Below are 12,082 nucleotides of genomic sequence, written 5' to 3' on the forward strand. Positions count from 1 at the left end.
GTATAAGTTTATTATACTGTATGTTAATTCTAAACTTTATTAATAATATAAGCTCCCAAAATGGAGTAAGACATTTAATCCTGGTGCCAAATTTTATTTTGTTGCAAATTATTATTATGGAAAATGGTCATTAGGCTAAAGTAGTCACCTTTTAAAAATAAAATAAAATATGAAGACCTATAACTGGAAATGATTTATAGAGTTATAGACATATTTCCTGTAGGTGATCACAGAGGCTCCTGATTCATTGTACTATTTATTTGAACCTTTCACTCACAATCAAAGTCTTATCCCGCAGTGGCCTATCACAGCTGCTTTAATAAAAAGCTAATATCTCGGGGGCTCTTGCTATACTTATACTGTGGATCAGGGGCAGAGGGGGTAAGTGGTGTGTGAAATAGACTCCAGTTAGCTGATGGACATATGAAAGGGCTCGGATGGTTGGTTGTCACTCACACAGCCAGAACCGCTTTTGCTCCATCTGAAGTTTTAAAAAAAAATATGAATCTAAATTGGCTGGAAAATGCATTTTTCTACCAATAGATCCCAGAAGTGGCACGGGGCATCATCACACAGAGTCATTCGGAGCAGAGACGGTGCACACCGCCTTGCCTGCTCCGCCGTGCGGTAGGAGGGGTTGTAGTGACGCTGTTATCCAATGGGCACCGGCTTCCTCCGGACGGAGCGCAGCATCTCTGTCTCAGCGGCACTTTTGCGCCAGACAAGTACGGTCGGCGTCTCACTCAGCAGTGGAGAAGAGGAAGACAGCGGTCCGGGAATTACTGAGGTGTATTTGGCGAAGAAGACTCATCTTTTCCTCTTTTTCCCCCCCACCAACACGCGGGTTTTGCAAAGATGAACGCTGGCTGCGTCATCTTGGCGTGCACCTTACTTGTGGGCGCATCCTCGGTAAGATGAGTTAATTTCTACACGTATAGTCGCCCTAACAGTACGGTGGAAGTGCTGCACTGCTGTAATGCTTACTTCGGTTTTTGCAGCGCGCTGCAGGGGCGCTCGAAAGTGGCCGTTAACGGATCAGCTTTTGCGCTATGATGGCAACACGATTTGTGTAACAGAATCCCGTGTGGCCCATTTGAAGTTGGTAATTATGTCGGCTCTCACTGCAGTGGAAAAGTCACTGATAACTCTTCGCTTGCCTCCACATCCTGTCGTCCACATAAACTGCAGTGCATTATTGCAGAGGACAGTGGTTTCCAGAGGGGCTTCTCGTGCTGCTGGCTGCGATCAACTTCGTTTACGCACGTTTACGCGCTCTAATGTCTTCTTTTGTTTTGAGTTAAGGGTTTTAGCACTTAATTACGGACTTCGATTCAAGAGGCAAATGAGCAACAGTATAAATAGTTTTTTTTTTTTTTTTAATATCCAAACTCAGTCAAATGATGTACTTATTATTATGGGGTTTTGTTGAGGTGTGCTGATAGCAAAGCCGAGTTAGGGGGAAAAGTGCAGTATATTTCTTTAGAGTACCATTGATGGTGCGATGAATAAGGTGCATCGCTGGGAGTGCATTCTTCCTCCCTTCTGGATAACGTGAGCCTACGGCTGTCTGTATGTCAGCTATATATTTAAATGCATTTGGCTTTCACACATGCGCACAGACTTCAATCAGCGTGCAATGTATATATTGCATGTTTGAACATTTCCAGCTAGTCATTCTCACCATCTGTCTAATGCTTATTAGTCCTGCCACTTATATCACTTTTCTTTGAGTTCCGTTATACTCACAATGTGTGGATCACATTATTGCCTTAATGATGATGATGATTATGGTCCTTGAAATAGTGTGTCACGCATTCAGGGTGTAGTCCACCTCTTATGCTCCTGCTTCTCTAAATAATATGTAGATGATAAAGTAGGTAAAGCTGGATTAAAGTAATTTATTTCCTTTTAATTCCTAATCTAAGTATTTCCTGTGAAGCTTGATGTATCTTTACAGTGAGTCTAAGCAGGTGCCTGCAGCTCCAGAGTTAGATTTCCACACTGTGACGGTCTGAATTTCAACGTGCTGTAGTCTGAAACAAATCATTCACTGTGGCAAGAGAGACTGTGAGATTCAATATCACCTCAAAGAGGCCGTGAGATCAGCTTGTGACCCTGGTGGCTGCAAGTCAATTTGCCAATCTTAACAGGCTGCCTTGTTTTATTCCTCAGGGGAGTAAGGCAGGCCAGCCCCTCAAACCCCCGTGCAGACCAGGCTTCTCCCAGAACTTCTACACGGTGATTGTCTCAAGAGACGTACTGCACGGCCAGAGCATTCTTAAAGGTAAGCCTGCCGCTGCTGGATCTCATTTACCGTCTGATGATAGTTTCTCTTCTTGGCCCAGATGTGTTCCTGACTTCATAGTGTGATCGAATGAGTAGGTTTGTGTATACTTTTGCGAGTGGTAGAAGGAATATATTGTGGCGCGCGAATGACTTCCGACAACGCACACTTGCCTGGGCAACCTAAGAAACCCATCTCGAGCACAGGGATATCATTTTATAATTAAGCAGAAGGCTTGGGGAAAAAAAATCTCGCCATGCCATTAAAAATGATGACGGTGTGTGTGTAACGCATTCTGTTCAAGAGTTTCCATGTGGTGTGACGGCGTATTGATGAATGAACAACTGCTTTACACTGCTGTAGTAAAAACAACACATTTGTTCTTTGTTTGATTGACTAAGCAGCGAGCTCACAGAGCAAAATAATCTAAATAGCTTCTTCCCTTTTCTGCACGTTGCAGCTGGAAAGCTCCAAACTTTCTTCTTTTCTTTCCACTTTTCATTGTAATATGTTTTCCGTCCCTTTTTTTTCTTTCTGTTTTTTAGAGGAATTCAATTCTGTTGTTGCTCGCTCCATTTCTTTTCAGTGGAGGCAGTGTACTGAATCTACAGAAGTTCATCTCCTGCCATTTAAAGGATGCTGCTTTTTCTTCAGTGTGTCTCTTCTGTTTGCTGGTGCATCCTAACCATATTGAAAATGAATCCCCCCCAGCCATATTCCTGTGTCCCAATTTGCATAACTGACAGATAAACAGCACCTTTGACATTTGCTGGATGTGCTTCTATAAAACAGAACTTCAAAAATTCTAGATGATGAAATTACCCCCAAGACGAGAAGAGAGGAGGCCGTGAAGTTATATTACTTCGGTATTTTGAGCATTGCGAAGCTGCACCAAGTTCCTGCTATGAGAGTTCAGGGACTTGGTTTTTAAATTGGGCCCAATATTTGGGTTGTTTCACATTTTCTTCTCGTTTTTCTCGCCCATTGCAACTTACATCACTGTTATTCATACTTGTGGGTAACAGCTCAACAGCAGTGTACAATAAGCTTACCTCTCCCCTGACACTTTGCCTTTATAGCCGAATATTTGTCTATTGTTACGTGAAATGCTATTTGCCAGGAGGAAATGACATTCTCATTGTAACAGCTGTTCGAGCATTTTCTGACTGCAAGGAAAACAACTGAATTATTCTGGAGGTTATTTTGTTATTTAGGTAGCTGACAAGGACAGTGCAGCTGGTCAGTGGGGAGCCAGTTTGCCTGAAGGGGCTCAGGGCTCAAGGTTTCAGCCTGTTTAGAAATGGGCTCAGGCATCCTCACTGACCCAAGCAGTATTAACGGAGAGTGATATGTATCCAGACAGATATTGTATGTCAATTCCTCCTTTATGTTTGTGGGTGTCTCGGGGTGTGGGGGTGTTACATGCATGCGATTCAGCCTGGTGTACACATTAGCTGACGCTTGAATTCGAGAAAATGTCACAGCAACGCTCAGCTGCATTAGTTTGATGTATCTTACGTGGTGCGTCAGCTCCGGCTTTGATCCATATTGCCTTTGCTTCGAGTCTCCGTCTCTCACTGTGTCTGTCTGCGTTTGTTCTTGGTAAAAATCAATCTGAGAACCATATTGTCTTCCTCAAAACTGCCATTCCAAAGGATATAGCTGCAGCAGCTTAAGTTCTTATGCACTGCCTAATGTGATGTGGCTAGCGTTACTTAAGGACTGCATTATATACAGTGGGACACAACGTGGGAGGAAGTCTTTAATAATAATGCCACAATGTATAACCTGAATCTGTCACTTACCAAAAAAAATAAAATAAAATAAATAAAATATGAATGGATGTAGAATGAAATTAAAGGAGAGGCTGGGATGCTCAAGAGCTGGCTATGGGGGTTGCTGGACTACTGAGGTCTGTGTGGCTGTTGTCTCCCTGGAGAGATGGACAGTGAGCAGTTGAGGAAAGGACCAAAAAGCTTTGGCCCAGCAGGTGCAGTGTGAACCAGGCTTCTGTTTCCAGTCACTGAACAATATGTGCGCCTCACCTCTTTTCATGCTGAGGTTGCAGGGGGAGTTGTTTTTCTTCTAGTTTATTGTTTTGATGGTGTGTGGGTAGTTTGGCAGGGCTACACAGTATTTTCCTGTCAAATTCATTAACAACAACCTTTTGAAATGTTTTTCTTGACATCGTAGATGCATGCGTGTGGCCATTTATGTCTGACCAAGACCCACAGCGTTTGCTTAAATGTCCAAACTGGTGTCCTGTAACACTTTCTGTTACTGTTGACAGTTTTCAAATGCACACATGCAGTAATTAAAACAAATGGGCTACCTCAAGGAACCCACTGATTTTTAAAGATCTATTTCAGTATAGACCAACAAAAATATAAATTGTAGCGTTTCTTTTAAAGATTTGGATCCGCTTGCAGGGCCACTGCTAATCAATACAAAGATATTCAGGGTGATAACCTTTATCCTGTGAAGAAACAGTGTGGTCTGTTCCAGAATGAAAATGACACCATACATAGGGTGTGAGGGATATATCATATTCTGTGGGATTGGCAAAAACAGATCGCAACCTAAGTGATCACCAGATATCAGACCAACATGTTAGACACTGTCTCTCCCACCTTTGTCAAAACAAACACACACACATCGGAGTTTGGGGTCTGTTGGGGTTTCCACCTTTCCAAGAGAGGGCAGCATCTCATGACCCAACACTGTCCTAGAACATCTTACGCTCTGTTAATGTTTCACTCATCTGTACGCACATGTAGTCTGTTTTATTTGTGAGGATTAAAGAAATAACGTAGAGTAAAGGTTGAGTGAGGTAGCCACACTTGAACTGGCAGTTCAGCAGAGTTCACATTTAATGCCTTTAAGCCATAGCCTATCAGGGGACTCCGAGCTGCAATTCTATCTGCATTGGATGCTTTAAGAGTCCATGAGGGAGGGGAGTTTTCACAAGCCACAAAGGATTGTGTAACCCTTTCTTTATTGGAATCTATTTGGCATCACCCTATATCTCACAGAGAGTCTTCAGGAGTGTCATGTTTCCTCCTCACTATTTCATTTGTGGAGTCCTGCAGAGGTAAAACTGGAATATTCACAAATAAAGAAGGTATAATAATATTTTGTATTGCAGTAATACCCTTCTTTTCTTAATATTATGATATCTCAGATTTATCTGTATTGGTCATGATTATTATGTTGGGAATGAGAATGAATCAGTATAGTGCAAGTTTTTTTCTGGATTTGACAAAATAGAAACCAATAGACACTCTCAACACATTCTGCCATTAAAACTTGTCAGCATTGACTGTTATTATTGGTATGGTTTAATATCCTTGCTCCTTTTCTGTACTTCCTCCTGTACAGTACAGTGCAAAAGTCCCGAGCCACCCCTCTCCTTTCATGTAGTCTTCAGGAGTAGGTCTCCAGGCTTCTTGAAAAACACTCAAAGCTCTTCTTTGGATGTTGGCGGCCGTTTGTTCTGTTCTCTGTTGAGATGATCCCACACTGCTTCAATAATGTTGAGATCTGGACTCTGGGGAAGCTGATTCATGACTGTTTGTTCTATCCGGGTATGCTTGGGATCATTATCTTGTTGAAAATTGAGTTCATTGCCTATCAGATGTTTTCTAGATGGTATTGCATGGTAGATAAAAACCTGACCTTACTTTTATGTGTTCTGAACTCCTTTAATTTTGAAAAGTTCCACATAACCACTGGCTGAAATGTAACCCCAAACCATGAGAGAGCCTCCACTGTTTTTTACAGATGGCTGTAGATCCTCACTGTTTATGTCTCCCCTGACCTCCTCCATGCACAATGACAAAAATTTAGAAATTTCAAATTTGAATTCATCACTCCATAAGACCTGTGGCCACTGATTTTTAGTTTTGCAAAGTGCCTGAAGATACAATTTAAAACAGGTTCTTTGCCAACTTGTTTGCTATGTGTGCACAAATCCCTTGAGTTTAGGTTTTTCTGTAATGAATTCATAAAGGATTCATATTTCAGTCCTAAGTGGCTTTAAAATAAGAAACAAACAAACAAACAAAATCCTCTGACAATGGTCAGGTACAAGGACTGGACTGAGAATGAGCAAAAAAGCAGCCAATGCCCAAAGGAAAAATTTGAAAGACCTTCAGAAAGCCTGGAGAGCTATTACTCAAGACCACTTTAATATATGACAAGAAAGTCTGGCTCCTCGGAAGCAAAATATAAAGAAATGACGGGTGCCTCCAGACTTTTGCACAGTACTGTAGGTAAAGTGAAATGTCTGCTCAAGTACTGAAAGGTCATTGTAGAAGTGCAATGCATCATTCAGTGTCCTCTTAAAACATTTTTCACTGGCTGAATAGGTTAAAAAGGCTGTTATTGCTTTGAGGTTGACCACAGAAGACCTTTGTTTAACTAAATCACAAATCTCTGCGCTGCCGCAAAGTTGTGCTGAATAAATCGTCCCATGCTCCCGTGGATAGGTTTATCTGAGGCAGGGTCAGGATTGGAGGGGAAGGCAGTGGCACGCAGGCGAGCAGACAGGCAGGCCCTGAGTCGTGGTCCGTGCAAATTCCCACTGTGGGCAGATAAGCCGTGAAAAGAAATATTCCAGTGATTGCACATCACTGTGTAAACCATCACCCCGCTCCAAGAGCCGGACCAGTCACCTAGGAACACGCACAAGGGGGATGTGGTCTCAGCACAAAAGAAATTGATTTGAAATACAGTTCAGTCAGGACGGTGTCTCTTTAAGTCACTGTGAGAGCATACTTGAAAAGACAATAGTGATGACTTTTGCCATTCCAGCAGCACAGTGAACACCGCATATTTCTCCCTGTGTTGGCAAGATTTGATGGATTCAGTGGATTCCAAAAAATCATATTTTTAAGCCTCACACTGAAGAAGACCACTTTATTGTGGGCAAAGGAAAAATAAAAGCACAGTGATGAAAACTCACTGTTTGTGGGATAAAAACATCAGGATAGACGTGCGCTTTATAATGTCATTGGCATGTTTTCACTTCCCCTAGACGATGAACTCAGAGATGAACTCGGTTATGAAAAAATATAATCCACAATAAGATGTCTTTCCTTGGTTCCTTCATCCCTGGGTTTTTAATTTAAAATTGGGTCTTGCGGTGCATACAGGAGAAAAATTAAACACACCGTTCCTTTAATCTAAAAGATTAATTTAAGGAGGATTCTGCCTTCATCAGCTATACACTTTCAGCATGGATTTCCTGTTGTTTAATTCCATCTCTAAAAGTTACACATACAGAATGGCTTGTAACATGACCCCAATTAGACTACAGCAGGAAAATCTGGCAAGGAGCCATATCTGCTTTGAAACAGCCAGCTCAGCGTTTACTCTAGCGTGGAGAACTTCTGACTCCTAACCTACTATCCAAAGTGACAGGGCTTTCATAAGTACGTCCAGACCCAAGAACTGGGGGTGAGTCGGGGGAGGAGGGGGATTATGTTTCCAGGCATTTGATAAGCGGAATGCCATTTTCCTTCTGACTCACGAACGTCTCTCTTGTCCTCCGGAGAGTCTTTCATCTCTGCAGCCAGGACCTGCAGTCTGTGGCGAGCTGATAGAATACAGGTACAGAAGATGAGCCACATCATTTCTCTTTATCTCGCCTGCCTTCTTACCAAACCAAGCTACGCTCCTATATCCCTCAAACTTCCTACAACATGACATACATGCTGAGCCAATTCCATCAAGCAAACCACCCAAGATAAAGTACAAGCCACAGCACAATGCTTTTTATCCTGTTTTGTAGTCATTTTCTCTTCGGAGGTAGTAAGTAAAAAAGGGGCTTTTGATAGATAGGAAACTGGCTGTCGGCAGAAATATCATCGCTAGGGCCTATTTGTGAATTTTAATAGCTCTAGTGGGCTGATCTTGACTGTGCCCCTCTTAACTGTATACTACTATTTGTTTAGTCTCATGGTTAGTCACTGGGTCATGGCCTCTACTCTCATGGAGTTTCATTACAACACAGATAGCTTCATTGCGGTCCCGTATGATGCCCTCCGAGAGACGGGCGCGATTCATCTCGAGCTCCTTGTGTTTAGATGGCAATAAGCTGTCAGAGACAAACCCAACGCCTGAGACTCCTGCTGCATTTTAAGAGCACCGTGCAGTCTGTTTGGTGCGATTATGCAGTAGATCTACATTTCCTGACAAAATAGAGGTGAGCTAATTGTGCCCTGAATACCGACCTTCAAATGGAGCTAACCACGATATTATCAGACCTGTGATTGCATCTGAAAGAGCTGGCGGCCGTGGGTTAAATCATAGAGTGATTATAAAGAAAAAAGGGAGAACTAGGCACTTCTGATGGTGTTAGCCAAAAAGAAGTCCTTGGCAAGGGATTAGCGGATAAGAAATGAGGCTGTGTTGAACGGAGAACTGGAGACTTTACTACTGTATTTCAGGAGTTGAGACAAGGGCAGATTTACAGAAAAATATTCATGGGAAAAGTTTTAAGTATTTCTCAGAAACTATTTCCAGATTACACTTTGACCCTCCTCAGTAGTTTTTTTTTCCGCACGTTATCAAAGTAGTTTTCTGAAGACGTTAGCATTACCTCCATCGCTCATCTCCTTGTCTTCTGGGAATCCTATTTGCATTTGTTATTGAAAACCTTTTTAATTGACCACCTTTGCTCACAATCAATGTGTATTAGCCCTTTGCATCTCAGTGCACTTTAACGATCTGTGGCCTTGATTAAGACTCCTTTTTTGTTGCAGGGCAGAAACGAACCATTATCCCACTAGGAGACCTCCGTTTCACCTTTTAGCTGCAAGTGTAACCCAGAATGTAGCAGTTCATTACTGAGGTTTTTTTCCCCTCCTGCCCTCTGGGCTTGCTGGATTTACATTCATCTAAATACAAATCAGGTGTTCAGTATTGAAGCGGTGATTCTTTAGCTGAAATTATTTACTTGCATGTTATTATGAGTGTTTGTATTATTATGACAAAGAACACTTGAGTGTTATTTCAATGGATTATTGGATAGATAATAGTGATTACAATTAATACTACACTAACCCAGCCAACGAGTCGGAAAAGAAGGGAGTGAGAGCTCAGTGCAAGCCTTGTCTGCTTGAAAATAATGTGGAAAAGCTCCGTTTGAACCGATTTTCTGTTTTTGTTACCCGTCGGAAATTGTGCCTTTTCAAAGTCGTGATTGGCTTTGAGTCATGACAAACTTTCTTTTCTTTTCCTCCTTAGAAATGAAATCCGTTTGGCAATAAAAACCTGAAATTCACGTACTGTAGACCACATATATTCTCTAGCTGACCCCTGTGAAGTCGTGCTTGAATGTTTAGCGTCGTCTGTGCCACTTCTGAGATTGTGTATGTCTGTAATTACTCTGGAGTGGATCTCGTTCAGAGGAGATGATTCGCCAGTCTTCGCACTCATTCAGCGCCTCTCCCGGACACCAAGAAATCAAGTGGAGGATGAGAGTTAGAAAGATAGAGAAGAAGGAGATGGAGGTTGAAAAACAGCATTCTTAAGCACCATCTTTCAAACGAGCTTTTTGTGCACTTTTGAAGGACACCATAACATTTCCATCACCTCATCAAGTTGCTGTTTTACAATACGTGTTTACTGTTGTCTGCCTACCAGAACTCTCTGGTAGGTAGACAACCATGCCTCCCTGTTTTCTTGCCCCTCCTCCGCTCTCATGCCTGTGTCAGGGGCTCAAAGTGACTTATGGCTTCTCAGTTTCTTGATGAATTATGGCCAAGAAGTTTGACCTTGTGCCGCCACTTGACCTCACATGTCCTCCAACAGTCATATCCCCAGTCCAAAGCGCTGAAAGAGATGAAGAACATGGCCCAATCAAAGTGATTTACATCGGGCTAGACTAAACGCATAGATCCTTCTAAGCTGCTAGTCTGTATTGCTCTGTACAGCCATTTCAGAAGCTATGGGGCTTTTGCTTTTCTATCGCCTTAATTAAAAGACTACACTGTCAAGATGCACCCTCTCTCGGGCGAGGGACCTTTTTGATATTAGAGTTTGTAGAACAAAGGTTCTACAAACTCTAATATCAAAAAGGTCCCTCGCCCGAGAGAGGTTTGCACTCTACTTTTTCCTTTGGATTAATTCAGCTTGGAATCTATATTTGATCAGGGCACTCGCATGGTCTTGTTTTTGCTATATTCTCTGGTTCATTTTTTGTTTAATGGGTAAACACACAGTATATTTTGTGTACTAGCGTGTCTGTGTGTTTGTAGGCAGCGCTCCATCCAGAGGGTGATTATCTTAAATGGAGAAATTAAAGGATTACAAATCAGCCCTGTAATCCAGCTGTCAATCTCATGGCTCATTAGTAAGCAAAGGAGAGGGATGAGGGAAAGACAGAGATATGCGGCACACTGTGAGAGAGGCATACCTGTTTTATAGTGCTAAATCTGACAGTCAGCCAGAAAGGAATGTTGTCTGCGTTTTTCTGTTAATTAACAACTTCCGTTGCTTTTCATTACCTTTAAAAAGAAGGATTCTTATCACTGTGATTTTGACTGCAACATTCAATTTGTCACCTGCTGTGCAAATGTGAAAACATTTTTTTTTGCATATTTGGTAAAACATACTAAATTAAAATAACATCTGTTAACATTTCGTTGTGACATTTCGAATAGAAAGTGTCAAATTTTTATGACCAATACTGATAAACAGATTTCAGTGATAAATAATATTTCCTGACATTTGCTACGTGTAGTTGTTTGTTGATTTGTTCACGTTCCGCTCTGCTTGGATCAGCTGCTCCAAAGACATGTTGCTAAAAGGGAGGTTGCCCTCTAGTGGACAAACTACGCATTATCGACACTCATAACATGGTTGAAGGGTGTTTCTACAATCTTTACGTTTTAAATTTTTGTATTACTTGTCAGAAATATAATCCAGATCTTGAAATATGCAAATGTTAGTTGATGATATTCGGATAAATTAGCTGGGCTCTCATTTTTAATCATGTTAAACTGTCTAATATAGTTTGTCGGTGTCGTGTGTTGTCTGGCACTGGAACTTCTGGCACTGGTTCTGTGGGTTTTCGCGGTGGGGTGTCTGATTCTGGTGTATCTCACTTTTAATCAGTTTGGTGTTTTCTTACATTTGAAGGTTAGGGTGACGATTTGGGTCACTTGTGGTTTTCCTCAGCAGCTTTTGCACTGTGGTGTGGTGCATTGTCCCGCTGAGAGGAGGTCGCTGATCTGCGTATGGTGGTGGTGGTGGGGGAACTTGGTCTGCAACAACATGTAGGTTTGGTGGTAACATCCACATAAATGCCAATGGCCCTCCAGATTTCCTAGCAGAACGCATTATAACAAGATGTTCAGTGTTACGCACCTCACTGTCAGTGGTTTTAATGTCGCTAAAGTTGAGTGCTGCTTCACCGTAGCTGCTACTCACAGTTGATGTACATACCGCGTATGTGTGTGTGCGTGCTGTAGATTAGCCTCGGAGTTAAAAGATATACAGCATCCAAACCATTTTTCACCAGGCTCTGAGGCACATAAAAGAAACAGTTTGGGAAACGATGGCACCATAAAAGAAAATAGAAACACAAATCTTGACTCCATCATGGAAGGAAGGGGGGAAATTACATTTCCTATGGCGGTGACGCGTTTTGGATTTGATTGTATCAATTTGCTGTCTATTTTGATCTAAAAAGAGGGCTCTGTGAAGGCTTATTTGCTCCTGCGCAGTTACTGTGAATACCCACTGCTGGGAACTATTCCTCACATAGTTCTTCTCATTTAATTTAACATTCCC

The 12,082-nt window shown here is 42.0% G+C and overlaps 1 protein-coding gene across 1 annotated transcript in view; it reads left to right on the forward strand.

The window, feature by feature from the left end:
• Window positions 1-284: 284 nt before the first annotated feature.
• cdh4 (cadherin 4, type 1, R-cadherin (retinal)) overlaps window positions 285-12,082 on the forward strand; it is a 207,549-nt gene continuing 195,751 nt past the window's right edge. The window contains exons 1-3 of the mRNA XM_039611867.1: window positions 285-381; window positions 544-909; window positions 2,173-2,284. Of these exons, the coding sequence (XP_039467801.1) occupies window positions 856-909; window positions 2,173-2,284 (166 nt within the window). The 5' untranslated portion in view covers window positions 285-381; window positions 544-855. The remainder of the gene's footprint in view (window positions 382-543; window positions 910-2,172; window positions 2,285-12,082) is intronic.

Source organism: Oreochromis aureus, linkage group 5, assembly GCF_013358895.1.
Source record: "Oreochromis aureus strain Israel breed Guangdong linkage group 5, ZZ_aureus, whole genome shotgun sequence".
NCBI classification, from domain to species: domain Eukaryota; kingdom Metazoa; phylum Chordata; class Actinopteri; order Cichliformes; family Cichlidae; genus Oreochromis; species Oreochromis aureus.